Source organism: Manacus candei, unplaced genomic scaffold (genome assembly GCF_025592945.1).
Source record: "Manacus candei isolate 608988 ecotype Guabito, Panama unplaced genomic scaffold, ASM2559294v1 h1tg000071l, whole genome shotgun sequence".
In the NCBI taxonomy this organism is placed as follows: Eukaryota; Metazoa; Chordata; class Aves; order Passeriformes; family Pipridae; genus Manacus; species Manacus candei.
Window position 1 is genome coordinate 6232299 of NW_026138119.1, and position 25546 is coordinate 6257844.

Below are 25546 nucleotides of genomic sequence, written 5' to 3' on the forward strand. Positions count from 1 at the left end.
CAGTACACCCAAAGAGGGATGGGGGAGGCACACGAGAGATGGGCCACCCCACTCCCCAGCTTTAGTCCACAGCGTCCCAAACCACCCAACCCCCCTGATCCCTTGTCCCCACCGGCACGAGGCAAACACCCGCCGGCCCTGGCCCTGGATCGCTGTCCTGGCAGCGTCCCAGCCCCGGCCGGATGGCTGCATCCTTCCTGCCCGCCTGCCTCCCCGCAGTGCCCCGGGCTCTACCGGTGGCTCGTCGCCCCCCGGGCACAGGGCTGACGTCGGAGCCTGGCGGGTTTGGGTTTTTCGTCTTGGGGAGTTTTGTTTTTTCCCCGCTCGCTTCCTTTCTCCACTCTGGCTCCGTGGCCTCGTGGCCTTGGCTGACCCCAGTGCTGCTGCCCCTCCCAACCCCCAGCCCCCTGGCTCTGTGCCCAGCTCCCAGCAGCCCAAAAGTAAGTGGTGGGGGGCCCTGTTGGGGTTGTGGCTTTGCTGCCTCCTGCCCTCACCGTGCTGGGTAAATCCCGGCCCCAATCCCCACCTCAGCCCCTGTGCTGTGGCATCGTGCCTGGGCAGTTCTGTGGGTGCTGGGGACCCCCCAAGCCCCCTGTCCTCCACAGCAGCACCCCCAACTGGGTCCTGCTGGGGTCCTATGACTCACTCTCATAAGGACCCCCTCACCCTGTCCCCCATCCACCAGGACATGCAGCCTGGTGGCCAGGCTCACCTGAGTGTCCCCAGTGCATCCCTCAGCCCCTGGGGACAGGACTGAGAGGTGGCACTGCTGGCAGCGAGTGCCCAGGCAGGGAGCACCCCACTCCAGGGCATTATGCCACCTCGAACCTTCACAGTGCAGCCACCGCATCCCCCAAAAAACCCTGACAACCAACAAGAAGGAAGGAAATGCCAAGGCATGAAAGTGGTGGAAATCCCCATCCCAAATCCGGTCGCCTCCAGCCTCCGGCAGCCAGCAAGAGAGTGGAGGGAGGGGAAGGGATGCATGTGCAGGACACGGCTCACATGCTGCCATGGCTCCAGACACACCCCCGGAGTACGAGAGGGTTCAGCAAGTGGGACGGGATGGGGCGAGCAGGATTGGCTGCAGAATGCAGCCACAGGCTCCCCACAGGCTACGGATTGGGAAGCTGGGGCGAGCGGCCGGGATGCTCCCTCCCTTCCTCCGAGCACAGCATCCCACTGCCCCGGTGGGATAAACACCCGCTTCCTGCCCTTAATCAGCTCCAGAGGGGCAGGGGGGAGTCAGAGGGGGAGAAAAAAAAAAAAATCTCTGGAAAGAAAATCTCATTTCCTGCGACAGAAGAAAAAGATAAAGTCTGGGTTCATTAAAGTGAACTTTACTGGGGAGAGACGGGAAAGAGCCAAACACAATGTCCTTGAAATTTCCTCCGCATGGCTCCGTCCACGAAAACAGGATAAAGCCGCTTCCGCTGTCTCTGCTGGAGTGCACTGGGGGGAGTGGGGCCGGGGGTTCGGCTACAGGCAGTCGAGGTGGGTGCAGACCTGCTGGAAAACCTCCTCCACGGAGCCCTCGGCGTTGAGCTGGGTATGGAGGGGTTAGCTGGGGAGCTCAGCCGAGGGCTCTCCCCTGGGAGCAACTGGAGCTCTTCCAAGGATGGATTTTGGCCACGGGCGGAGAGACCGCAGCTAATTTAGGGCAAAGGGGTGCAGGCCATCCTTGGAGGGAGTCTCCATGTTGGGAGTGAGAGGGGTCAAGCCCACCTCAAACAAGCCAAACAAGAGTTTTCCCCTTTTCCTCTTCATCCCCATCCATCACTTCCCTTCCCCTGGGACCACACGAGCATGTCCCTGCTCACCTGGCGGACGATGCCTCTGCTCTTGTAGAAGGCAATGACGGGCTCTGTGGCCTTGTAATAGGTCTCCAAACGCTTCTTGATGGTCTCCTCGTTGTCGTCCACCCTCCCACTGGTCTCACCTCGCTTCAGCAGCCGTTTCACCATCGTGTCCTTCCCCGCATCCACATAGAGCAGCAGCGTGGGGGGGGCAATCTGTGGGCAGAGGGGACACAGTTGTCACCCAGCCAAGTTGGTGGTGTGTGGTCTGGTTTGGTTTGGGGAGATGGTGGTGGTCAGCATGAGGGTCACAGATGTCCCCGTGCCATCCTCTGCCTCCCTCCACTGTTTCAGTGGCCTCCAGAGCCATGCAGATGAAAGGAAAGGGACGCTGTGGCCAAGCCCTGGCTCTCTGCCATCACCATCATGTCAGCACTGTTGTTACCCTCTATCAGCTCACAGACACCCTGGTCCCTCCCACTGCACCATGGGCACAGGCTGTTCCTAAGGCAGGGAGCCCTGCTGGCTGGGATGGTGCCCAGTTTAGACCCGGCTGGGATGTGATCTTCACTGGAATGGGAGTCCAGGCTGCTGCTGGATGGAGTCCCTGTGCCAGGACGGTGTGTGGCATGGCACAGTATGGCATGGCATAGCATCAGCCCTCACCTTCTTCTCAAACTCCTCTCCCTGCTTCACCTCGCGGGGGTATCCATCGATAAGGAAGCCCTTGGACACGTCTGCTTTGGCCACCATGGCATCCCGCAGCATGTCCAGCACCGTGTCCTGGGAAGGGGAGGACAGAGCTGTTGTGGCTGATATGAACAATGTGCCCCCCACCCAGCACCCCTGATCCCTGCTGCAAACCCCACCCGGGGGTGGCAGGGCCAGAGATGCCCGAGCCATGAGCATGTAACACCCCTGCAGCCCCACCATGCCCGTGTGGACTCACCAGGGGCACCAGCTCTCCCTTCTCCATGATGGCCTGCAGCTTCTTGCCCCGCTCTGAGCCCGAGCTGACCTCGGCCCGCAGCAGGTCCCCCGTGGAGAGGTGGGTGTAGCCATACTTCTGCACAATCTTCTCACACTGCGTCCCCTTCCCCGAGCCGGGGCCACCTGCAAGGCACACACGTCCCCCAAGCCATGGGCGAGGAGAGGGAGGGGTATGTGGTAGCAGCAGCATGGACTCGCAGGAGTCCTCGGAGCTTGGTGATGTGGGGCTCAGTGTCCCCAAGCGCAGCATCAGATGGATGGACAGAGCTGCTCCTGGGGTGGGCTGGGGGTGGCAAAGTGCTTGGGGGTGGCAGGGGCTGCTGGCAATTGGCATGTGGGTGCCACACCCTGGTGGCACCCAGGGCATCACCACCCTCCCATCAGCACCTGGATGTCCCTGTCCCAAGAACACCCAAGGTGTTATCATGACCCCGTCAGCACCCAGGACATCCCTGCCTGATGGCACCCAGGGCATCACCAACTCGTCCAGGACCCAGGACACCACTCTCCCAGCAGCCTCTGGCCATCACCACCCCAGTGGCTCTCAGGACATCGTCACTACCTGATGGCACCCAGGACATCATCACTGCCTAATGGCACCCAGGACATCAACCCCCAGGGGTTTGTTATCACATCACCCCCCAGGTGTTCATTGTTACAGACTCTGCCATCCCATGCCTGGACAGAAGTGCCCTCCTGGTCCCAACATACCCCACTGCGGCCTCAAGGAGCCAAGCTGGAGCCATGGCCACCCCACAGTGCCTGGCAACAGCCCCAGTCTCAGCCTCCAGCCCCAGCTTCCCACCCTGGAGGTGCAGGGAAAAGGTCTGGGCTGACCCCACCAGTGACAAGACCTAGACAGAGACTTACCCACCACAAAGATGATTTTGTGCTGCTTGAGCTTTTCTAGAGGAGAGAAGGGAAAAAAATAGTTAAAAAAAGCCAGAAAGTCCTTTGGTGAGCAAAGTGTTCCCAGGGGGTGCCACATCCAGAGCAGGCGTCCCTGGGGATGGAGGAGATTGATCCCAGGGCCCTGGGGGGGAGGTGGACAGGGAAGCAGCCGAGTGTCCTCATCACCTGGGCAGGTTGGGATGTCTGGACATGTCTGAGCACACAGCCCACGGCACCTCAGCCACGGGGCTGGAATCCCACTGCCACGTGGTGTCCTGGAGGCGTCACTGTCCACGGCTCCATCCCTGCAGGTGGCTTCTCACCCTGGTGGGCTAACGGGGCTGTGGCAGGCTCAGCCTGGCTCGGCCATCTCGAGCACCTGGCATGACCCAGGCAGTCCCTGGTCCCCAGCATCGGTTCCTGGACCTGGTGGCCGACGTGCGGGTGGCACTCACCACCCTGTCCCCTGCCCAGCGCCCTGGCACAGGGTTCCTCCCACCTGTGGAATCTGTCCCAGCTGGGGTGTGGGGCAGTGCCGGGGTGTGACACCATGGCAGGGGGAGGCACAGCTAAAAATAAAGTCGAGCTGCTCTGGGGCTGCTTTCCCATCTCCTGATTACAGCTGGGTGAAATTTCAGCTCCTCTGGCACCCGGCATTCCCCAGGGCTGGGGACAGAGCCAAGTGGCTGGCGGGGACCAATGGGACGTGGGGCACGTGGAGGGGCTGGAGGAACATGGGGGATGGACAGAAGGGAGGGAGGCAAGGACACAGGGCAGGGATGGAGGGGATGGATGCAAAGGGGATCAGGGACTGCCTGTAAGCGGGGCAGATGCAGGGGGAAGGGACAATGGGGATGAGGCATGGGGGAAAGGGGAATGCAGTGCGGATGGATGCAGGGGGAACCAAGGGGATGGATGCAGGGGTAATGGATGCAGGCGGGATCAAGGGAATGGATACAAAGGGCACAGGGGAATGCAGAGGGGATGGATGCAGGGGGGATTGAGGGGATAGATGCAGGAGATACTGAGGGGATGGATAAGGGGGGATGGATGCAGGGGATGCTGAGGAGATGGATAAGGGGGGATGGATGCAGGGCATACTGGGGGGTTGGATGCAGGGGGGATGGATGCAGGAGGAACTGAAGGGATGGATGCAGGGGATTGGATCACTTACCTGTTGACATTCTGCCGTGTTCCAGGCACAGAAGCACTTAAGGCTGCAAAGGAAGAGCAGGATAAACAACTCAAGTACATCAGGGACACACAGGTCACCAAGTGTTTGTGGGGAAAAAGGGTGTCCCTTTTTGGCCATGATGGTGCCCAGCTCCATGGCTCAGCTGGGCAGGGTGGGACAGAAGACACAACCCCTGGCTTGACCCTGAAATAGGGAGCTCAGGATTTCTGCTTCCATAGCCATCACTCACCTGGCTTCCAGCAGTCACCCTCTGCATCCGGCTGCGGTGAGGGCTTCCCCGTGCCGGGTGACGCGCCGTGACGTGTCCGGCTTCCTCCCCTGCCCTGCCCACATCCCTGTGCCCAGGGTGCTGCCCGACAGCAGGAAACCCCTTTGGGATGCCCAGCGCCACCAGGACACCGAGCGATGGAGGCAGGACCCCCAGCTCCCCACGGGCTGGTTTTAGGGACGTGCCCATGGTCTAAGGAGGGGGTTGCAGCACCCCATTGCACCCCCAGGACCTTGGGGGGGGTTTGGCCACCCCACCTGCCCACACCCAACCCCGCAGCACCCGACGTGCTTGGCCACGGTGCGTCACCCCAAACCGGCTGGACGGGGTGCAGGGATGGGGCACCCAGTGGCCAGAGAGGCCCGCGGCCGGTGACAGGTCGTGTTACAACCTCGAAAGGGCAGAGGTTAAGAATGGCCGGGCTGAAAGCGGCACCGGGTCACGTCCCCCCTGCGCTGCGGGGAACGAAGCCCCGGGGCAGCCCCTACGGAGTTTGGGGGGCGCAGGACCCCTGGGTCCCTAATTGCAGAGGGCTCTGAGCCCCAGGACCGCTGGCACCAGCCTTGGCAGGGCGATGGGGGGCTGTGGTGATCGTGATGGGGGGTTGCGGGCAGCACTGGCCCTTAGTGCGGTCTCAGGGCCTGATCCGGCGCGGTGCTGGTCCCACGGGAGCAGGGTGAAGGTGATGTGGAGGTGACTGCTCCGGAGGAGATCGGAGGGCGCTGAACCCCTCGGGTCGGGGCTGGGGAGGGGGTTGGGCGAGGGGTTGCAGCGTGGCCTGGGACTCCCCAACCAAGGCTATTTGCGGGCTGCGCTCCGGGGTGCTCCCACCGATCTCCCCCCGCCGCCAGTTCCAACCCACCTTCCCCCATCCCATCGGCATCCAGCCCCCCCCGGGGACCCCAGACCCAGGACCGGGCTGCTCCAGCACCGCTGCAGCCCCTCCAGCACCCCTTGCGCGCCCCCAGCAAAGGCCCCCTACTCCGCTCCTCTCCCCCCCGTGCCCGGCCGGTGTCGCGGTGCCCGTCCGGGACCCCCGGGGGTCTGGCACTGACCTGGACCCGCCGCCGCCCGCGCCGTGCCCGCGGTACCGCTATTTATAGACCTCGGCGGCGCGCGGGGCACGCCGGGAGCGCGCGGCACCGGCAGCGCGAGCGGGCGGGCGGGGGGACACGGGGGGGACACGGCGGGGACACACCGGGGGGGACAACGGGGATGGCGAGGGCACACGGGGGACACGGCGGTCCCGCGCACGGGGGAGGATGGGCGGGGGGATGCGGTTAAACCCTGCACGGCCGGGAGTGAGGGTCCCCCACTGCGGGGGGAGCCCCCACCCTGCTGGGTCTGGGGTCCCCGGGGCTCCCCGCACCTCCTCCTCCAGCCCTTCGGAGGGGAGCGCTGTTCTTACCCCTGTTCTGATGTCCCCTCCCCATCCCATCCTTATATCTCCATCCCCATATATGTCCCTGATGTCCCCACTCCTGTCCCTAATGTCCCCATTCCTGTCCCCATGCCTAATGTCCCCATCCCCATCCTTATGTCCCCATCCTTGTCCCTAATGTCCTCGTGTCCCCATCCCATCCCCATGTCCCCATCCCATCCCCATGTCCTCATCCCACCCCCATGTCCCCAGCCAAGTCCCTAATGTCCTGATATCCCCATCCCATCCCCATGTCCCCATCCCCAGCTGACACCCCCCTGCCACCCCCGGGGGGGTTGTGGTGTCCTTGTTAAGAGCTGATTATTGAGAGATGCTTCTGCCTGAATTAAGGTGCAAACAAGACCATAGGCTGAAGTCAATAGTACAGATTTTATTTGGCAATAAAATGTGAGGTAGAGAAATAGAAATAAAAAAAAGGGTGGTAGAGGGAGAGAGACACACGGAGAGAAAGAGAGAGAGAGATCAAGCAGAATATAGTCACCATCTGGATCCATCAGTGTCCCGCTGGTCCTTCTTCACCCTGGGCTTCTTGATGGTGGGGGTCCTGAGGTCGGTGGGTTTCTGAGTCGGAGGGTTGTGGTCAGTGGTCGTGATCTCCCCCAGACAGAGTTACCTTTTACCCAGTCGGAGCTGTTTTCAGCAAAGTTACTGAGTTGGTTTTCCTTGTGGATTCTTTGTATCCATCATCAGTGATACATTCTTTCAGCTTTGTTTACCACCACGAGTAGTTTGAGACACTCCTATCACCTTTATCTTATCTCAGGTTCCCCTCACGGTGGCGTAATTTACAGTCCAAGTTCAAGGCATATTCAGGGCTGGGGGGGTGCTCTGGGGGTCGCAGATGCCATCTGTGCCATAACCTGGGGTGGTCTTTGTTTGACAGGTGATATGCACACGAACAGTTGCCCCACCCCGCAGGTTGCCACTGTGGGAACCTTTGTCTGGATACATTACCCAGAATGTTCCAGCCAGACCTTGCCAGCGCCATCCTGCCTCTGCATTCTGTGCCCATCTCACGGCAAAGTGGCAACAGTGTCTGAGAAAGGCATCTGTGATCTCTAAGTCCTTACACTTACCTGCCCTTCCTCCTCTTCTTCTGTGGCTGCAGAGACCTTGGCTCAAGACTCCACGACCCCAGGGCAGGTGGCTGGGGGTGAATCAAGTTGGGGGGGTCTCAGCTGCCACCCACATCAGTGGGGTGGCTCAGAGCTGGAGTCAGCCAGGAACTGGACACAGATCCCACCTGGACACACCAGTCCCTTTCCCACACCCTCCTGAGCACCGAGGGACAGCTCCACTGGGAGCTGGGAGTCTCAAGACCCGCTGTGATGGCACCACCATCAGCCCCAAAAACCCACCTGGAGCCAGGGCCCAAGGCAACAGACTGCAGCAATATTTATTTCTGTACAAACCATTACAAAACACAGGCACCCCGCAGCTTCCCCCTGCACCAAGCCCCGCAAAACCCCAGCCAGAGTCAGAGGGAAACTGAGGCACAGAGCCCTGCCAAGGCTCAGCACCCAAACACACCATATTTAGCTGTTTTCCCCAAATACACCTCTCCACTGCTAAGATATTAATAACAAAATCCAGCCCCAGGGTGCCAAAGAGCACCAATGCCCCCCACTACCTGCCCACTTCTAATTGTTTATAAGCGGCTACTGCTGGCCCTTTGTTACCACTAATGAGCAGCCCCTGCTTGTTCCTTTGGCCAGAAAACCCAAATACAAACTCTGGGACCAGAAGTGGATAGAAAAAAATGCCAAAAACCCCAAAAAGCTCCCCAAAATCCCATCATTCAGTTAGAAAAGGTTTTGGCAGTGTGGGGTGCAGTGGTGCTGGGAGGGGCTGGGTGTTTTCAGGATCCTGGGGCAGCAAGGGTGGCAGTGCCACCCTCACGGGGTCCCACCAAAAACTGTGGGGTTCTGCTGAGGGAGTGGTGAATGAGGGCTGGGACTGGGGGGCTGGGCATGGCAGAGGGAGGCTGAGCTCCAAGAGAGGGTCCTTCCACCCAGGGAGTTAGGGGAAACAGTCTCTGCAGTGGCCCCAAAAGTGATGCAACCCCAAGCTGAGCAGAGGTGACCTGGCACCCTCTTGTAGGCTCGCAGGGGCTGCAATGTGCCTGGACCAGAGTGGGACAGTGTCTCCTGTCCATGGAGGCGGGACACCACAAACCGTACCTGGCCCCCCCAAAAACCAGCTCAAAACCCAACACATCCCAGGTGCAACGGGGCCACTGTGCACGACGGGGGCGGTCCTGTGGGAGGCACCCGGTGGCACCCCGACGCCTGGCTCCCACCGCTCCCAGGGGGATGCAGGGAAACCCCCATCCATCCCAGCTCCAGGGGTCTGCCCGGCAGGTGGGGGGACAGCCCCTAGGGCCAGTTGGGGTGGGAGAAGGTGATGTTGTAGAGGCCGGCCCAGCTGGCGAAGACCCTCTTCTCGGTGATGAAGCGGTGGTGGTTGCCCTTGCGGCTCCGCTCGTTGTGGATGTAGGTCGTGCACTCGTCGGGGCCCTTGGGCTCGTAGTAGTGGTAGGGCAGGCGGCGGGGCGGGGGGTGGTGGCTGTGGTGGGCAAGAAGCATTGTGTGAGCCCCGTGGTGGGGCCAGAGGGCCAGGGTGAGGGCTCAGGGGTCTCCTTACCCGCAGTAGCTGGGTGGCACCATGCCGTAGACGTGGACGGCGTCGCACAGCTCCACCGCGATCACCATGGTGAACCAGCCGGTGCTGAGCCATGAGCGCGACTTCTCCCTGCAGAGGGAAAAAATGGGGTTGGGAAGGATGACAAGGGTAAGGTGATGTGGATAACGGACACCACCAGTGTCCCCAGCCTGCCCTGGGGACTCCCATCTCAGCGCTGCAGCCCATGAAGCAGCTCCAAGAGCCAGCTCTCCTTTGAGGACCTGGAGAAAGGGGGACACGGCATGGGAGGTGACTCCAAGATACCTGTCCTTTCCTGTCTCCCCCCGAAACAGGTCATCAAACTGCTTCATGCGGCCGGGGGACACGACATAGGCCGTCATGTTGGGGAAGGAGGCACAGACGCGCTGGATGATCTTCAGGAGGCTCTTCTGCATCTTGACAGGTGGCCCCCAGAAGATGAAGATGTTCTCCGGTGTCTTGTTGACAAACTCCTGGGGCCGCTTGAGGACACGGTAGAGGCTGGAGTGGGCCACCACGCGGAAGCTGGTCTTGTTGCCCACGTCAGCCTCATAGCCCGTGGTGGGAGCGTCGTTCATGCGGATGGTGCACTCGGCCCCGTCGATGGCTGTGCCCAGGTGGGTGCCCAGGAGGTGGCTGGAGCTGGTGACAATGACGCACTGGTGGCAGTGGGCAGTCAGGGTCTGGTGAGGACAAGTGCCGTGAGCAGGTGACTTTTGGTGTCACCATGGACAGGGCATGGACTGTCCCCTGCAGAGCCACCGTCCTACTGGAGGGGACAATTTGGCTGGATGCCAGCAGAGGGACAGACCCTGTGCCCACCACCGAGCCCAGGCCCTGCCGCCCAGGTCGTACCTTGTTCCCACAGACAGGCAGGTACCCGCTTTTCACCCCCCACTTCTTGAGGTCGGGGGGCCGGCGGGCTCTGCCCCGCAGGCGGCTGTAGGGGAAGACCTCGCTCCCGTTGCCAGAGCTGTAGATGATCAGCAACATAATCAGGGCAAAGAGGACCCCCAGGGCGGCGGCGCGCTGGCTCTGCGGGCAGGGGGAGAGCGTCAGCTGCTGCCCCCACCCACCCCACGGGTGTCAGCACCCACCCCGCTCCCACGGCACCTCCAGCAGGACACTTTGTGTCCCCAGGGAGGCCCCAGGGGTGGTTCCCTGGCACTCACCGCGTTGCCACTCATGTCTTTGTGCTGGTCTCAGCGCACGGTGGTCGCCGGCGTCCCGTGAGCACCTGAAAGGCACGTGGTCACCCCCAGCACCGGCCCATGGGGATATGATACTGATCCGGTGGGGATACAGAAGGAGCTGTATGTGGAATGAGTTCCCAGGTCTCCTCCCTCTGAAGGGGAAGATAAACCCCTGCAATCGATTCAGGGAAGTGAAATGCTGTGGGCATAGGTCAGGCAGGCTCTGGGGTGCAGAGAAGCCACGGCTTCTGCTGGCAGGATCCCTGTCTTGGGCTGGGCTCCAGGGAGGATTATCCTCTGCTGGTGGGGCTGAAACCGCTCAAACCACAGGGAGGGTCAACCTGCTGCTCGTGCAGTGAAATCCCATTAAAACAACAGCCGTGGAGGCTTGGATCAGGAGGGCACAGACGGAAGTGAGACCTGCCCAACTCAGTGCATGCACAGGCTCGAATCCAGAGCTGCCCAGGGCCGAAGTGTGTGGGGTGAACCCCAGAGCACCTCAGGGACCCTCTCTAATCTCCACTCGAAATGGTCTGACCCAGTTTACTTTTGTGAGCCCTGGGCAGTAAGTCCCAGCCACTCCTGGAACGCTTGGAGCCAAGTGGAAATTAAAAAACCCTGAAGCCTCTTTACTAATTGCACTGGAACGAAAATTATGCAACAGCCTGGGATCAACGCCTCGGGGGAGCTGAGACCTCGAAGGACTCTCAGGGCCCGTACCAGTGCCCAGGAAGGTGCCAGCCTGCCCGGCGAGCCCAGGCCATGTGATGCTGGGGGAGATGCTGGGGGGGCTTCGCCGTGCAGGGGCTGGGGAGGCTGTGGGACGCCCACTCCCTGACCGCACTTCTCTCCCTCCATAACTCTGGGGCCATGGGGGACCCCTCGGAGGGGACCGCACGGTGGGACCCCTCGGCCTTACCTGGCGGGGGCTCTCATGGGGGGTCCGTCACCTCCTGCGCCCCGCGGGCGGCGGGGGCTGCCCGGCCCCTCCGGCGGGCTCGGCCATGGCGGGGCCCGGGGCTCACATCGCCGCTCTGCGGGAAAGGGCTGCTCCAGACCCGACCCCCTTCCCCCGCCGAGGGTCCCCCAGCCCCGGATGCGAACCCCGAGGGTCCCTCAGCCCCGGATGCGAATTCCCCCCCGTTCCCCAGGAAGGGGAAAACCCGCCCGGCTCCGGGCGCGAACCTCCCGCCGCTCCCACGTCCGAGTCCTCCTCCCCCTCCTCGGGGTGCAGCCCTCCCGTCCCCGGCAGCGGCGACACGGCGGGAGCCGGACCCTTCCCACCCCTCCATCCCCCGCGCACCGGTCCGGGGGCGGGGGCCGCTCCCCCGCCGGACACGGCGAATTCCGCCCCTGCACCGGCTGAACGGGCCCGGAAGGGACGCGCGGGGTGCACCGACCGCTCTGCCCGCCCCGCAGTGCGCTGCGATACCGCTGCCGGTACCGATATCGATATCGCCGCCGATAACGATATCGCCGCCGCTGCCTCCCAGGCCGGGTCCTAGCGCCGCCTTCCCGCGATGGGGGCGCCGCCGGGTCCTAGTGCCGCCCTCCCGGGATAGGGAGAGCCACGGGGTCCTAGTGCCGCCCTCCCGGGATAGGGAGAGCCACGGGGTCCTAGTGCCGCCCTCCCGGGATAGGGAGAGCCACGGGGTCCTAGTGCCGCCCTCCCGGGATAGGGACTGCCCGGGGATGCCAGGGCCGCCCTCCCCGCTCCAGACCCCGACAGGGCAGGGGATGCCCCCTTGCCCTGCCCGCCCCCGGTGCGAGGATGGGGTCAGCCCTGCCCGGCAGCGCCGGGAGCAGCTCGCGGCGCCTGACCCAGCACATTGCTGGAATGCCGCGGCCTCCCCCGCGCTGGCTGGGCAGAGCAGGACCCCTCTCTCAAGGGTTTCGTGGGGCAGGGAAGGAGCTCCACCGCTGGCACGTGCATCCCTGGTGCCTGTCCAGGGGGATTCTGGCTCTGCTGTGCCAGTGATGCCCTGCCCTGCATGGGGCTGTGACAACTGAGGTATGAGGAAAAGCTGTAGCAGCTGGGGTATGAGGAAAACAGCTCCACGGGCTCCTCTGCTACACTCCCTGTGAGAAACTGCCCTGGCAGCATTTCCAGAAGTTCCCAGACCATTCACTCCTCACTGCACCCCAACATCTCTGCCTCTCCTCTCTCCCCTGGCCTCCCAGACCTGTTGCACTTATAAGCTCAAAAAGCTGGTATGGGTTCAGGGCCACAAAAGTGCCTGTGGCATGTCCCATCTCTCCAGGGACACAGGAGCTGGCAGTGTCCTGCCTGCAGCCCAGCAGTGCTGAGCCCTGTGAGGCCAAGGATCAGCCCAGACCCGGCACCCATCCTGTGGAGATGCAGCTGCTGGTTCCCAAATAACCTCGACTGCTTTCAGCACCCTCTTCCATGCTCAGGCTCAGCTCCACCCCCTCGTCACCTCCCCCTTATTTATAGCCTGGCAGTGGAGCTGGGCACCAGCAGCCCTGTGATCAGCTGTTGTCTCCCCTGTCCCCACGTTCCGCAGCCACAAAGGGGCACAACACGGGGCACCACTGAATTAAAAACACTTTTAATCGCCACGTTTGCTTTGGTCTGAATCCAAGGGCACTTGTGACAAGGCAATTCGGAGCCCCAGGGCATATGCGGCTCGAGGGCTTCCCAGCTGGAGGGATGCAGGGGGCTCCAGGCACCTGCCCAGGCACTGAGCAGCAGAAGGCAGCAGGATGAGGGAGCCTGAATCCGGCTCCCTGCACTGGGTTTCAGGGCACAAGTGGGACAAGGACCATAGCAGAGCTTCACCCCTGAGAGAGGCATCACTTTGTGACCCTGGCAGGGTTGAGCTCTCCTGCCCCTTGTCCTGCTGGAGCCCAGCAGGGTGAGCGTGTAATCCTGCATTAAATATTCTTCCTAGAAGAGTGGGTGGAAAACCTTCATGGTCATCCTGGGTCCATACAGGCAGACGTCCGGAGCTGACGGGGCTCCACGGGTCCAGCTCACACACCCCATGCCCCGACATGGGGGGTCCCAGCCCACCCACCAGCTGGGGGAACAGGCCCTGCTGCTGCAGAGGTGGAGATTCCCTGCTCCAGGGCTTGGCAAAAGGCATTCAACTGTGGCACTGGCAGAGCCAAGACACGCTGGTGCAGGATGAGAACTGCCCCGCCGCCGGGGTCCCTGCTGCCTCACCTCGTGGCTGGCGCCCTACCCGCCCGCCCAGGATGGGTGGGTGAAGACTATGTTCCTCCTCTTGGCCCAGCGGGAGAAGATGGCCTTCTCAGTGATGAAGCGGTGCCCGGCGCGCCGGGCGCGCTCGTGCATCAGGTACATCTTGCACTCGTCCAGCCGGCCCTTCTCGAAGTAGTGGTATGGCACACTCGAGTGGTTCTTCTCCCTGGCAGGAGGGCATGGGGTGGGTGTAGGACTTGGGGGGACACCAGACCACCCCCTGCCTGCCCCTGCAGCCCCCCCACGCACCTGCAGTAGCTGTCGCTGACCATGCCGAAGACACGGATCTGCTCACACAGCTCCATGGCCAGGATCATAGTGAACCAGCCCGTGCTCAGGAAGGAGCCGGATTTCATCCTGTGAAGAACCATGGCTGCGCTGGAGCGGGTGGCACAGTGCTGCCAGCCTGGCTGGGCTATGGGTGCCCAGTGTGGGGGGAATGGGTGCCACCCCAGGGGAACCAATGGGGCCCCTCAGGAGCCAGAGGTACCTGTTCTTCCCTGTCTCGTTCTGGAAGATGTTGTCACAGTATGTCATCTTCTCCTCAGTCAGGGTGTAGATCTGCAGCTGGGGGTATGTCTGTGTCATCTTCAGCAGTGCCTGGTAGGTCGAGCCCATCTTCTCCCTGTTCAACTTCTTTGCTGGCCCCCAGATGATGTAGAGGGTCTCCTGGGACTGCTGGAAGAAGTAGGGCTGGTTCCTCAGCAGCAACGGGACGCTGGTGTGCGAGACCACGCGGATGGTGTTCCGCGCCCCCACATCCTCCTCGTAGCCGGCGGTGGGGGCGTGGTTCATGCGCAGGACACATTCCTGCTCATCGATGGCCTGTCCCAGGTGAGAGCCCAGCATCTGCCCCGAGCTAGACACGACGGCGCAGTGGCGGCACAGCGCTCGCTCCAGCGGCTGTGGGGAGATGCACCGTCAGCTCCCCCTTCCCTCCCGCAGCGGCTGGACACACCACAGACCCTGTCCGCCCTTCCCTAAGGAAGGGGAAACTGAGGCACAGGTGGGTCAAGCTGCCCCAGCGCTGCCCCATCCCCGCGCACCTTCCCGTCGGGAACGCGGCTGTATCCCTGGAAGCTGCGGAGGGTGGATGCCGCGGGGCTGCCCTGCTGCCCCGGGGCCTGGCAGCAGGGCCGCGGGCGGGCGAGGGAGGACAGCAGGATGTACAGCACCGCCACCACCGCTGCGCACACCAGCGTGAGGAAGAGCCGGACCTGGAAGCACAGCGGGGATGTTTCTCCGGGCCTGGCCACGTGCACCGGCCGGTGGCCCCGCGGCCATGCGGGGGGCAGCCCCTCGGAGGGGGTGCCGGGCCCGGCTCGCTTCCTGCAGCGGCGATGCCCGCACACCCCACGGGCTCCGCGCCGCCCATGGGCTCCGGCAGCTGCGGGCTCAGCCCCCCACCTCGGCATCGCTTTCGGATGCTGGGGGAGTTGCACCGGCCCCTCGTCCCCCGTCCCTGCGGGTACTCACCAGCGTCTTCATCCTCGAGGGGTTGGCGGGTCACCGGGCAGGGTCCGGGGGTCTCCCGGAGGGTGGGGGCTCGCACCCTGCATGTGGAGCGGGCTCAGCAGCGGTATCCCCGGGGGGGAAGATCCCCGGGGGAATCCACCTCCACCCTGTCCCCAACGCCCCTGTGTCCCCCCCATTCCTCGTGTTGGGACCTCCCTGGGGCCGGAACCGGGACCCCCCCACGCCCCCTCATGCGCCGGATCCCCCCAGTTGTCCAGTTCCTCCCGGGCCTCCGCGGGTGCCGCCCCGCCGGGCAGGGCTCTGGGCCGGGACGTCCCCCCGCAGCGGCGCCCCCGGTGCGGGCCCCACTCACCGCGCCGGGACCCCCCACGGACGCCGCCGGCGGGTCCCGCATCCCGGCCGGGCGGGGACCGGGTCTGGGGCTGGCGGGCCGTGGCGGGGCGGAGCCGAGCGGGCACTGCCGGGGCCGGGACCGGCACCGGGACCGCCCCCGACCGCCCCGCCCCGCGGCCCGGCTGCTCCGGGGACGCGCCCACCGTGTACCCCGGTACCGATCCTCGCCTCTCCTTACCGTGTGCCCCCGGACCGCCCCCCCATGTCTCTGCCCCCACTCCTGCTCTGCCCTCTCAGGCTCCACTCCCGCCCGGGGGTCCCTGCAGCCCCCCTGTCCCCAGCTCCTCTCAGCTCCGCGCACCACCGGCTCCCAACCACGCCAGACCCTGGTGAGCCCAGGGAGCACAAGGATCCGGAATAGCTCAGGAGCGGGGCCGAGGCAGGTGACCCCTTGGTGCCCCGGGCCCCATCTGATGGCCCTGGGGGCCCCCTGTCACCTACAGCCCCTCTTGCCACAGTCAAACCACACAGTACCCAAGAGATGTGTCCCCGGAGTGAGCTGCAGCCAGCCCAGGATGGGACACTGGGCTTTAATTTCTCCCACTGCTGATAAAGAAACGTGAGATGTAACCTTGAAACTGCTCCTGACTCTGTCCTGCACAGGCCTGGACTGGGAAGAAGAAAGGACACTGACAGGGACACCACAGGGCTTCTGCACAGGAAGCAGTGCCAGGGGGAGGAGACATGTGGAGCTCTTCAGTCACCACTGAATTCTTCTCCCTTTTGCCTCCCCCTGCCCCAGCCCAAACCCACCCAAGCCCCCCCTGCCAATGAGTGAGGGGCTGGGAAGGACAATGAGGGGTTCCTCATCAGGAGGAGCAGCAAAGGAGAATGATGAGGATTCAGCCTCAGGGAGGCAAGAGCAACAGCCTGGCACAGCCAGGTAGCCTCTGCAAGAGCTGGAAACAAACCTCCAGCCAGAGCCTCACCTGTGAACCACCCAGTGACTCCTGCAGCCAGGTTCAGCCCAAGACCTGTGGCACCCCAGCCACCGGCATCACCCCCTGGCAGGATGGGAGACAGGATATGCTGCTCTCCAGAAATAGGAATTTCTGTACATGCAAGAAGGGTCAGAGCACCCCAAACCTGCTCCCAGCACAAGGCTGGGTACACCTGGCCTGGCCTGGGCCAGCTTCTCTCTGGTGTTTCCCTGCCTGACCCCACCAGCAGGGCCTTACCAGCAGGGTGTCGGGCACTGCCAGGGCCATGCAGTTGAACCCATCCTGTGGTATCCCTTGGCACGGGCAGAGGACAGGGACTAAGACCTTGCAGACCTTTATTGAGGGTGATCCTGCTCACTGTGGTCCAGGGGAGCTGCCAGGGGAGGAAATCTCACAGAGGAAGGACGGTGCCACCATACCTGCCTGCTCACCCCCATCCCCACATGGAGCCTTGTCCAGGGCAGGAACCCAGCTAGCACTGACAGCTGTGATGGGAACTACACCCAAACAATTCCCTGTGATCCAGGACATCTCCCTGCCACTCTCTCAGCCAGGTGACTGCAGGAGGGGATGCACAGGGCAGCGCTGTCCCTGCATCCTCTGCACACCTGGCCTCACGGGGGTCCCTCTTCTGAAAGGCAAGAGCCCCCAGCACCATGATTAGCCCTACCAGAAGCAAATGGAGAACACAAACCTGCCCTTCCCAAGCCCAAAGTCTCATTTCTTTCCTCTCAAATTTGAATCCCAAAACCCCCACAAACTGTATGTAAACGTTTAAAAAATCCGAGAAGGAACAAACTACTGGGCAGGGCCAGAGCAGAGGGGAAGGAGTGTCCAGAGGCTGGGCAGGGCAGCTCCAGCTGTGGAGCAGGTCCCTCAGCAGGGCTCTGGTCCCTCTCTTGATGAGCTTTGGATGAGTCCTGCTTCCCTTTGGTCAGTAAGTTGTAAACTACAGGTGGTTTAGTCTCTGCTGGAAGGAACGTGGGAGTAGCTTGGGCGCCCTGGAGGAGGCATCTGCCCAGAGCTGCAGGAAAAGTCTTTTCCTGGCTACAATGCCACAGGGTGGGCACCTTCTCCTCATCTCAGCCGGGCCTTCAGTCTGATTTCTTGGCAGCTTTCCTGCTCTTCCACATCACGATCATTATAAAAACACCTGCCATGAGAGAGAGAGAGAACAGATTGAGCCAGAAAACTTGTAATTCCAGGCACTTCTGGTAGTGAGAAACAGAGCCTCAGCTGAGAGAGCAAGAAAATTCCACTGCCCAGAGGTTCAAACAGTCAGAGTCACACACAAACACACCCCTGAGTCCCTGTGCCAGGCTAAGCTGTGGCAGCAGCCAGAGTGTCATGAGTGTCACACATTAGCTAAGCCCCAAGCAACCCTCTTCTCTCTTCTTAATTTAGAAGTTTCTAATTAGAACAGAAATAACTCTCACCTATAAATAGCACCAGCAGCAGCCCAGCCACCACGGGGATGATAACTGCGTATTCCCGGGGCAGGAAGTACTGGTGGATCCCATGGTTGCTGTCGATGAAGGGCTGCAGGGACAGAGAGGGTGGTCAGCAGGTGGGCACAACACCAGGGTACATCCCCAGCACTTGCAATCTCGAGATTTTGGGAGCAGGATGGAAATATCAGTGTGAGGTGGCTAAAAACAGGGTGTCCCAACCCACACGTGGCTCTGTCAGCGCTGTAGGGGCTGCAGGGGGTGGGCAGTAAAGGCTTTGGCGTTCAGAGGACAACGAGGTGGGGCTACCAGGGCTGGCACAGGGGGTCCCACGGCCCTGGGGGCTCGGGATGGGCAGAACTGCTGATGCAGAGCACAGCAAATCCCCTGTCTCTCCGCCCTGCAGACGGGAGCAGCTGACAATGGCTCTGCTCCGTGGTGATCCCGCCAGGATCCATCAGTGGAAGGCTCTGGACACTAGAGAGCAGTGTGAGGATTCCCACATAGCAGTGAACGCATCTACAGCTCCGGGACTGCCGGGAGCACCGACAGGGCTCCAGGACCGCCAGGAGCACTGACACAGCTCCAGGCCAGGGAAACACCTGAGTGTGGAGTGACTGTGTTATAATGTCCAGAGGAGACCCGTACCAGCACGATGATCCAGAGGGTGTAGTAAACAAACAGGACGAGGCTGAAGGCGACCAAGCCGAACCCAACCAGCTGGTCCGTCGCTGTGGCCTGCGAAGGGAGAGAGGGAGTTAGAGCGGGATCAGGACGGCAGAGCCTGTGCAGGAGCCGCCGACGGCACCTGACCTGCGTTATGTCACCGCGGGGCCCGGGACACCGAGGGGATGGGACATCCAGGGGATGGGACACCGTGGGGCCGGGGCCGCTGCGGCAGGACAACCCAGCGGAGGCTGCAGGGGCCGCCCGGCCACTGTAAATGGGAGTCTCCCGAGCCAGCTCACACTCCGCATCCTCGTCCCAGGCCACCCAAGCACCGACCCCACCGGCCTCGGGAGGCGGCCGGGCCCGGGCTCTCCGCGGGGGTGGCAGCCATGGGGACCCCGCGCGGGCTCCCGGCCGCGAATCAGCTCAAGCCCCCCGTGGTCCCGCGCCAAGCAGGGAGGGTGTGGGCGCGGGAGGAGCCCCGGGTGCGGGCGGAGGAGCCCCGGGGTGCCGGTCCCCCCTCGCGCCGCCGCGGCCCTGCCCGCACTCACCATGGCGCCCCGGCCGCTCCCCGCCGGCACCGCCCCTTCCGGAGGGCCCACCAATCAGCGCGCGGTCCGACAGCCCCGCCCGTCCCGCGCCCGGCGGCAACCAATCGGCGGGGGCGGCTGGAGGCGCGCGGCGCTGGGCGGGGCGTGTGGGAGACCCCGCCCCCGCCTCATCACCCCCCCAAATCCAGGGAACGCCCCCAAATCCAGACAATTCAGGGATTACCCGGGCCTGGCAGGGGGGTAGCGCCTGATGGGCCGGCAGCGCTCCTGCCTTCCCTGTCCCTCCTGCGCGACTCAGATCCCTTCCACAGCTCCGAGCTCCCGGTGCCAGGGGATGAGCCTCCTTCGTGAACAGGGTGCATCCCGCGGGACACTGACACCCTGCGCCCCGGCCGTCCCTCCAAACACGCTCGCAGGGAAAAGCGAGACCCAGCAGCCGAGGGACACAAGGGATGGGATCGGCTGCCGTCCCTACCCGAAACGAGGGAAAGGGGAAGACCCTGCTCGGGACTCCAAAGGTGCAGCTGAGGGTTTGGGCAGGTGCAAAAGGCAAAGCTAAAGCCCTTTCCTGGCAGGGGCCCTGGTCCCTTCCAGCCTTGTCCAACATCAGCAGTATCTGGGCACTGAAGTTGGCTCGCCCTCCTTTAGGGGGGTGGCCAGCCTGTGGTGGCAGAGGGGCTGCTCTGGCACAAGCCACGAAAACCCAGAGAATTCCACTCAGTTTCCTGGAGCCTGTGGGGCTGTGGTTCCTTCCCCCGGGCCAGCCTGGGAGCAGAGCAGGACAGGGGAGATCGAACAGAACCTGGCTGGGAGACGGCATTCAGGAACAAGGGACACTTGCTGGCAACTCGGCCAGGTCACCTTTCCCTGGGATTGCTGCTTCCACGGGACTAGAGCTGTGCTGCCAGCTCCCCTCTCCGTCTGCAGAGAAGGGCTGGCAGGGATCTCTGCTCCCAGCTGCCAAAGCAATCCTAGAAGGCAAAGCCAAATCCTATTCCAAGCCCCAGCACGCCCTTCTCAACCTCCTGCTTCCTCAGCAGACATTTAAATGCATTTAAAAACAAGAAACACAGAGCAAGGACAATCAGTGTGAAGTACCAAAAACCTTTTTTTTTTTTTTCCCCCAAAACCATAACAACATTTGACATTATATTGATTTCCTCATATATTTGTTATTTCTCTACGTTAGGAACCAGATACAGAAAATACAAACACGATCTGTTGAATCAAAGACGGCACAGCATTCCGTTAGAAAAAAAGAAACAAAAAAAACTAGAGGAGCAAGATAAAAATGGTGAAAAATAGTCATTCCCTCCAGCCCAAACTTTCCAAGAATCATCATCAAAATAGAGCAGTGGAAGTAGCTTCTCTTTCTAAACGCACTTCTGCTTTAAGAAAAAAGTTAGATTCATCTTTAGATTTCAAAGTAAAAAAAATGTTAAACTATCTTTTCAAGCAATTTTGGAAGTTTGCATAGACCCATTCCCTTTCCAAAAATATCAGCCATCTCTCTTATAGAATCTGATACAAATTGAGTGCGCGCCTCAGCCGAAGGTCACCGAGCTCAATTCACTTTCAAGAAAATAAAACACCATCTCCCCCTTCTTTTCCCCCTCTCCCCCCACAAAAATATGGGCTCTCTCAAACTCCTTGTGTTTGAGGCAGGTCACGAGGCTCAGCCGCACCTCTCGCTCGGAGCTTCACCCAAATTCCTTTTCATTTCCCAGGTTTCCACGTCCCCCACGGGGCGGGGGCGACTGTGGAGGGCAGTGGGCTTGGATGGCATGGGGTGGGGGGGCTGATGAACACGGCTCTCAGGAGGGGAGTGGGGAGGGAGTTCTACACTCATCATCCACCCCCCCCAGCGAGGAAGTGGCTTTTCAAAGGACAAACAGCTGCGACCAGGCAGTGTTTGTAGGAACCTGTCCCTGGGGACTGGCCTTGTCCACAGGGCGCAGTCACCAGAGCAAGAACTCAGCTAGAGACCAGGTGGGGCAGCAGGGATGGGGCAGGAGGGGCAGAGGGGGGTCTGCAGCCCCCAGGTAAGGCAGTGAGGAGGGGAGGGGGCCCCTCGCCAGGAGGGGGTTTATCCGAGGTGCTCTAGCGTACCTGGAGTGAGGTTTTCCCAGAGGATCCCGGCAGCGGTGCAGAGCCCAGCTGCACTGCCACCGGTTTAAAAAGAAAACAGCAACGACAAAATAAATTAAAAAAAAAAAAAAAGTCAACCCCTCCTATTCAGATGAGAATGAAATACCTATTTCTTCAGGTCCCGGCCTGGTTCGGAACCCTCTAAAAACTGAAGCAAATGTTTAAAAGGGCTTGTTAACTTTCTGCAGGGGGCGAAGTGATGTGGCAATGAGGGGGGAGGGAGAAATCACACGCCTGCTGCCCATCACTCCGAGGGTCAGGACAGCATGAGGTCCCTGCTTAAGGTGCTGACCATACAGAAGATGATGGAGGAGCAACATCCTTCTCCCCCTTTTTCCAATCACAATTTCCAATTGAAACCCATCTCCTTCACTAAGTCATGGCTAAGCCTATTCTTTTGGACATTCACTCAGTTTTATATCGGTTTTAAAAAAAGAAAAGTTAGTAAAAAAGTTACATTGAATTTCCTAACACTTTGCAACGGGCTTCCACCAGCTAAAGGTCCAGAAACTGGGAGAGCAGAGCCCACACATTTTGCCTGGCCCCCCAGACTGGAGCAGAGAGCCAGCTCTGCCCTCCAGAGCCAGCCAGGCATGAGCAGCCCTGCTCATCAGCATCAGAGACCCAGGGGATGCAGAGTCTTGCCAATAAGGTCCTTTTACTTGTTTAAGCCACCTCTGAATCCCCTGAGAAGGGGAACAATGTGGGGAAGAACATCCCCCCCTCAGCCCCCCTGAAATAAAATATCAGTGAAACAATAATGCAGTCAAAAAAAACCACCAGCCTGCTGGGTTTATATAAAAAAAAAAAAAATCCATAAACTTCACAACAAAAAAGAAAAAAAAAAAAAAAAAGAGAAAAACCCAAAGGAAACTAGCCAGCGGTTTGGGTCTGGAAACTGATTCACTTCTTAAATGTTCAAAGTCCAACAAGGAACAGGCGGCAGTGATGCCACAAGGAAAAAAGTGCTCACAAGACGCAGCTTCCCGAGGCAGCAGAGAGTTTGTGGGACCAGTGACCCCATGGCCACCACCACCTCGGATGCCCATGGCCAGCCAGGGACCACCAGGCATTGCTCATGCAGCAGGAGCACTGCGTGGGATCTAGAAATAGGAACAGACTGCTCTTCCTCCCTCGGGGTCTGCTCTGGGTGCTCCAGCCCTCGTCAGGCTGGATGACCAGGACTGCTTTCTCATCCAGAATCAGGGGTAGGAGAGCTAAAAAGCCACATAAAGACCAGGATCTGTGGAGTCAACAATAACACAGAGACAAGGAAGAGATATCCTATGAGACACAGCCATCAAAAATGCAAGCAGTGATGTGCCAAGCCAGGGGAAGAGAAGCCAAAGATGTGCCCCAGGTTGGCCACAGCGACGCGATGGAGCAGGTTATGCCTCTGCCAGCCTGGGGAGATGAGACCAGCTTTCCAAAAAGCTCAACTGCTTTTCCTCTTGCTCTGCTGGGAAGAGATTCCTCCCTCTGCCTCACTGGGGATTTCGTGACAGGCCGAGCTGCCAGTGTCTCGGAGCAGCCGATTCCTGCCAGTGGAGGCCAGAAGAATGCCCTGGGATCCCAACTGCTCTGACAGTGACTGTCATTGTTTTTCATGGGAACAGAAGCAAAGCAGCAGAAGTGAGCTGTGTTTTGGCCTCTTTCCTGGCTTATGTTTGCTCCTTTCAAGTCCCAGTTGGATCTGATTTCCCTGAGGGTCTTCACTGGCCCCCGGGGAGCAGCAGGGGCTCTGTGCTGACCCTCAGCTCTGCACAGCCATCCACAGACAGGGCAGGAACACCCACTGCTGTCTGAGCCTCCTGCCCTCACCCTGACCTGAGCAGAGGGTCAGGCCAGGCCTGGCTTTCTGGCAGAGCCCCAGGGAGAGAGAAAAGCAAGCAGTTCTCTCCTTCCTGCAGACACGCAGCACCCCAGGAACAGGGCAGGATGCTCAGCAGTCTGCTGGCAAGTGCCAAACCTACCCCGGCTGAATGAAGAAGGGCTCACCACTAAAAAACACCAGCAAGTGTGAAAGAGCTTTTGTTCTAAACAGACTTAAGACTCAACACTTTTTCCCTACATTAAAGCAAACCAAGGTGTTGGCTGTACCCTCTTCTTACCCTAGTCCAAATTAACTTCCCTTTGAAGGGAAAGGGTGAAAAAGATGCATATCCTATATGTGGTCTGACCAAATACAGAAAGAAACCTCTTAACTCGAAGAGAGAAACTATCAAAACAGACTAAGTGGCTGTATAGCCTTGCCACACTGCTGAGCACCCATGCACTCCCCATGCAGCATCCTTAACTAGAAGGGTGAAAAAAAATGATAAATCAAGGCCCTTTCATTCCTTGTTTCTCATTCTGCCAAATTCCCTTTTCCAGTAGCTCATCTGCATGCGTTCTGGCCACAGAGACCACAATTAATCCTTTTTCATTTTTTTTCTCCTTTAAGAAAAAAAAAAAAAGGGCTTTAAAACAACTAAGAATTTGAACGACAATGTGATCAGTTACAAGTCTTTCCTTGCTGAGCAGGACGAGTGTGTGTCTGTACCTGTGCACACACACACGTGTCAGAGGAGGGCACATCCCAGCCAAGCCCAGGAGCGTGGAATTGCTCCGAGGGCACGGCTGTCGAGTGCTACCACAGTACACTGGCAAAAGAGGAATGGGCACTACACAGAAATAGCTTATCAGCTGAGAGGCTCTGTACAGGAAGGGCTGCAAGCACAGCCTGCTGCCGGCCCACGGCGGAGGCCGCGCGGATCCTCGCCGGCAATTCGGCTGCCAGGAGGATCTCCAAGTGGGAGCTGAAAGGGAGACACATCTCAGCCACACACTGCTAGGGAAAGAGGCAGCTAAAGTGTTGAACAACTGCAGAAACCAAACCCAAAGAAGAGCAATTGAAAGATCAACCAGAGAACAGTTTGAAGCCTTGTCAGAAGAGTTCACTCGCCACGGAGCAGGTAAGAACAGCTGCTGTGGCTAATGCAGCAGCAAACACCCATTCTACCCTTGAAGGCAGAGACAGTGGCTTCTCCCTAGCCCCAGAAGGAACCAGCTCAGACACAGATCTCTGCTGACAAGGCAAGAAAAGCCAACCAACACCAAATCCCTTGCTGGCCCAGACCAAGAGAGGCAATCGACATCACCACCACAACAGAGAGACCACTGCAGTCAACTACACCCTGCTCTGGCCCAGGGGAGGGCTGTCAGAGAACCATATTCTTTTCACAGTCCAAGAAGGGCAGTTCCCTTCCTGAGCCAAAAAAAACAAAAAAAGAGAGGCTTTGTATTCCAAGCTCCAACAGTACTATTTGCTGAATCAGTCCAGCAAACATGGATTATGCTCCTGGAATAGCGAGTAGAAGCCTCCTCCAGGTAAAATTTGTAATCTCTAAAGTGCTCCTGCTAATGCTAGTTGATGACCACTCCCTTCCATGCCCAGCAGTGGAAGGGCTACTGCAGTCAGTGGTGTGATGAGCACTTGCATTTAACCGTTCACCAACTCCCAGCTGGATTGCGGAATTTTTCTGAAATGCACTTTTGGGAAATATTTCCTATGAGAAAATGATGTTTGGGGATGTGAGGGTAGGAAGGTGAGGTGTACACCACAGCATACCTTGTTCAGTAAAACCATTGCCTTGGGAGGTGATGTTCCCTTGCAGAGTCAATGGAATAAAGCATCCTGCAAGTGGCCATGTCACCGTGCCCCCAACGAGCAGCTCTGGGTTTGGTTAGAATGGCTTCCCCCTCCCCCAGTGGTTTGAAGAGTTCACAGTGGTATAACCCAATGTTTTGGGGAGACAGAAGCTGAGAAGTTCCCCGCTGCAAGTGAATGGGTGGAGTGAGGGATGCACATGAGCAACATCCTCCAGGACTAGCCCAAGGATAAGCCCCACAGACACCTTGCATCTCAGCAGGAACAGGGGGAAGGCAGGCACTGGAAGGACCAGGAAGCAGAGAAGGACAATGCCAATGCAGGGAAAGTGCATGTTTTGGAGTGGTCTTGGAGTAGTTCTGCAGTGCAAATGTATGGGGAGGGGCATGGAGAAATCCCTTCTGGAATGCTGCATGAAGAGAGGTAAAGGTTGGCATCCATGTGGCAGCGGACTGGGTAGGGGGCCTGTGTCCAGCAGCTCTACCCTGTTCTTCACATTTAGTGGGTTTCGATCACCACTGGCTCGTAAACTCCAGACGAGACCCTGGGGAGGCAGAGGGGGAGAAGAGGAGGGGGGCAGGTTATTTTCCGCAGTCACTTCGAGCAAGCA

General features: G+C 60.1%; 5 protein-coding genes across 6 annotated transcripts in view; all 5 read right to left on the reverse strand.

Annotated features, from left to right (window-relative positions):
* Positions 1–1324: 1324 nt before the first annotated feature.
* Positions 1325–6236, reverse strand: AK1 (adenylate kinase 1). 2 transcript variants are annotated; one of them, XM_051808119.1, is made up of 7 exons: positions 6196–6236; positions 4852–4894; positions 3657–3692; positions 2746–2909; positions 2463–2579; positions 1821–2012; positions 1325–1545 (listed from the first exon to the last, which is right to left on the reverse strand). In XM_051808119.1, exons 2-7 carry the CDS (start codon positions 4859–4861, stop codon positions 1480–1482), a joined length of 585 nt encoding a protein of 194 aa, XP_051664079.1. In that variant the 5' UTR covers positions 4862–4894; positions 6196–6236; the 3' UTR covers positions 1325–1479. The 2 variants fall into 2 exon arrangements, with proteins under 2 accessions (XP_051664079.1, XP_051664077.1); XM_051808117.1 differs by lacking the exon at positions 6196–6236 and adding an exon at positions 5102–5189.
* Positions 6237–7951: 1715 nt separating this feature from the next.
* Positions 7952–11947, reverse strand: ST6GALNAC6 (ST6 N-acetylgalactosaminide alpha-2,6-sialyltransferase 6). Its single transcript, XM_051808115.1, has 7 exons — positions 11739–11947; positions 11355–11469; positions 10415–10607; positions 10098–10277; positions 9528–9925; positions 9225–9332; positions 7952–9146 (listed from the first exon to the last, which is right to left on the reverse strand). The coding sequence occupies exons 3-7, from the start codon at positions 10427–10429 to the stop codon at positions 8957–8959; spliced, it is 891 nt and encodes a 296-aa protein (XP_051664075.1). The 5' UTR covers positions 10430–10607; positions 11355–11469; positions 11739–11947; the 3' UTR covers positions 7952–8956.
* A 1042-nt stretch (positions 11948–12989) lies between these two features.
* On the reverse strand, positions 12990–15606 carry ST6GALNAC4 (ST6 N-acetylgalactosaminide alpha-2,6-sialyltransferase 4). Its single transcript, XM_051807609.1, has 6 exons — positions 15490–15606; positions 15138–15214; positions 14708–14878; positions 14152–14564; positions 13911–14018; positions 12990–13827 (listed from the first exon to the last, which is right to left on the reverse strand). The coding sequence occupies exons 2-6, from the start codon at positions 15147–15149 to the stop codon at positions 13638–13640; spliced, it is 894 nt and encodes a 297-aa protein (XP_051663569.1). The 5' UTR covers positions 15150–15214; positions 15490–15606; the 3' UTR covers positions 12990–13637.
* Positions 15607–17232: 1626 nt separating this feature from the next.
* Positions 17233–19226, reverse strand: DPM2 (dolichyl-phosphate mannosyltransferase subunit 2, regulatory). The gene is made up of 4 exons (XM_051807610.1): positions 19140–19226; positions 18568–18657; positions 17908–18010; positions 17233–17624 (listed from the first exon to the last, which is right to left on the reverse strand). Exons 1-4 carry the CDS (start codon positions 19140–19142, stop codon positions 17566–17568), a joined length of 255 nt encoding a protein of 84 aa, XP_051663570.1. The 5' UTR covers positions 19143–19226; the 3' UTR covers positions 17233–17565.
* Positions 19227–20234: 1008 nt separating this feature from the next.
* EEIG1 (estrogen-induced osteoclastogenesis regulator 1) overlaps positions 20235–25546 on the reverse strand; it is a 37896-nt gene continuing 32584 nt past the window's right edge. Inside the window, exon 12 of the mRNA XM_051807433.1 lies at positions 20235–25480. Coding sequence (XP_051663393.1) covers positions 25435–25480 — 46 coding nt within the window. The 3' untranslated portion in view covers positions 20235–25434. The remainder of the gene's footprint in view (positions 25481–25546) is intronic.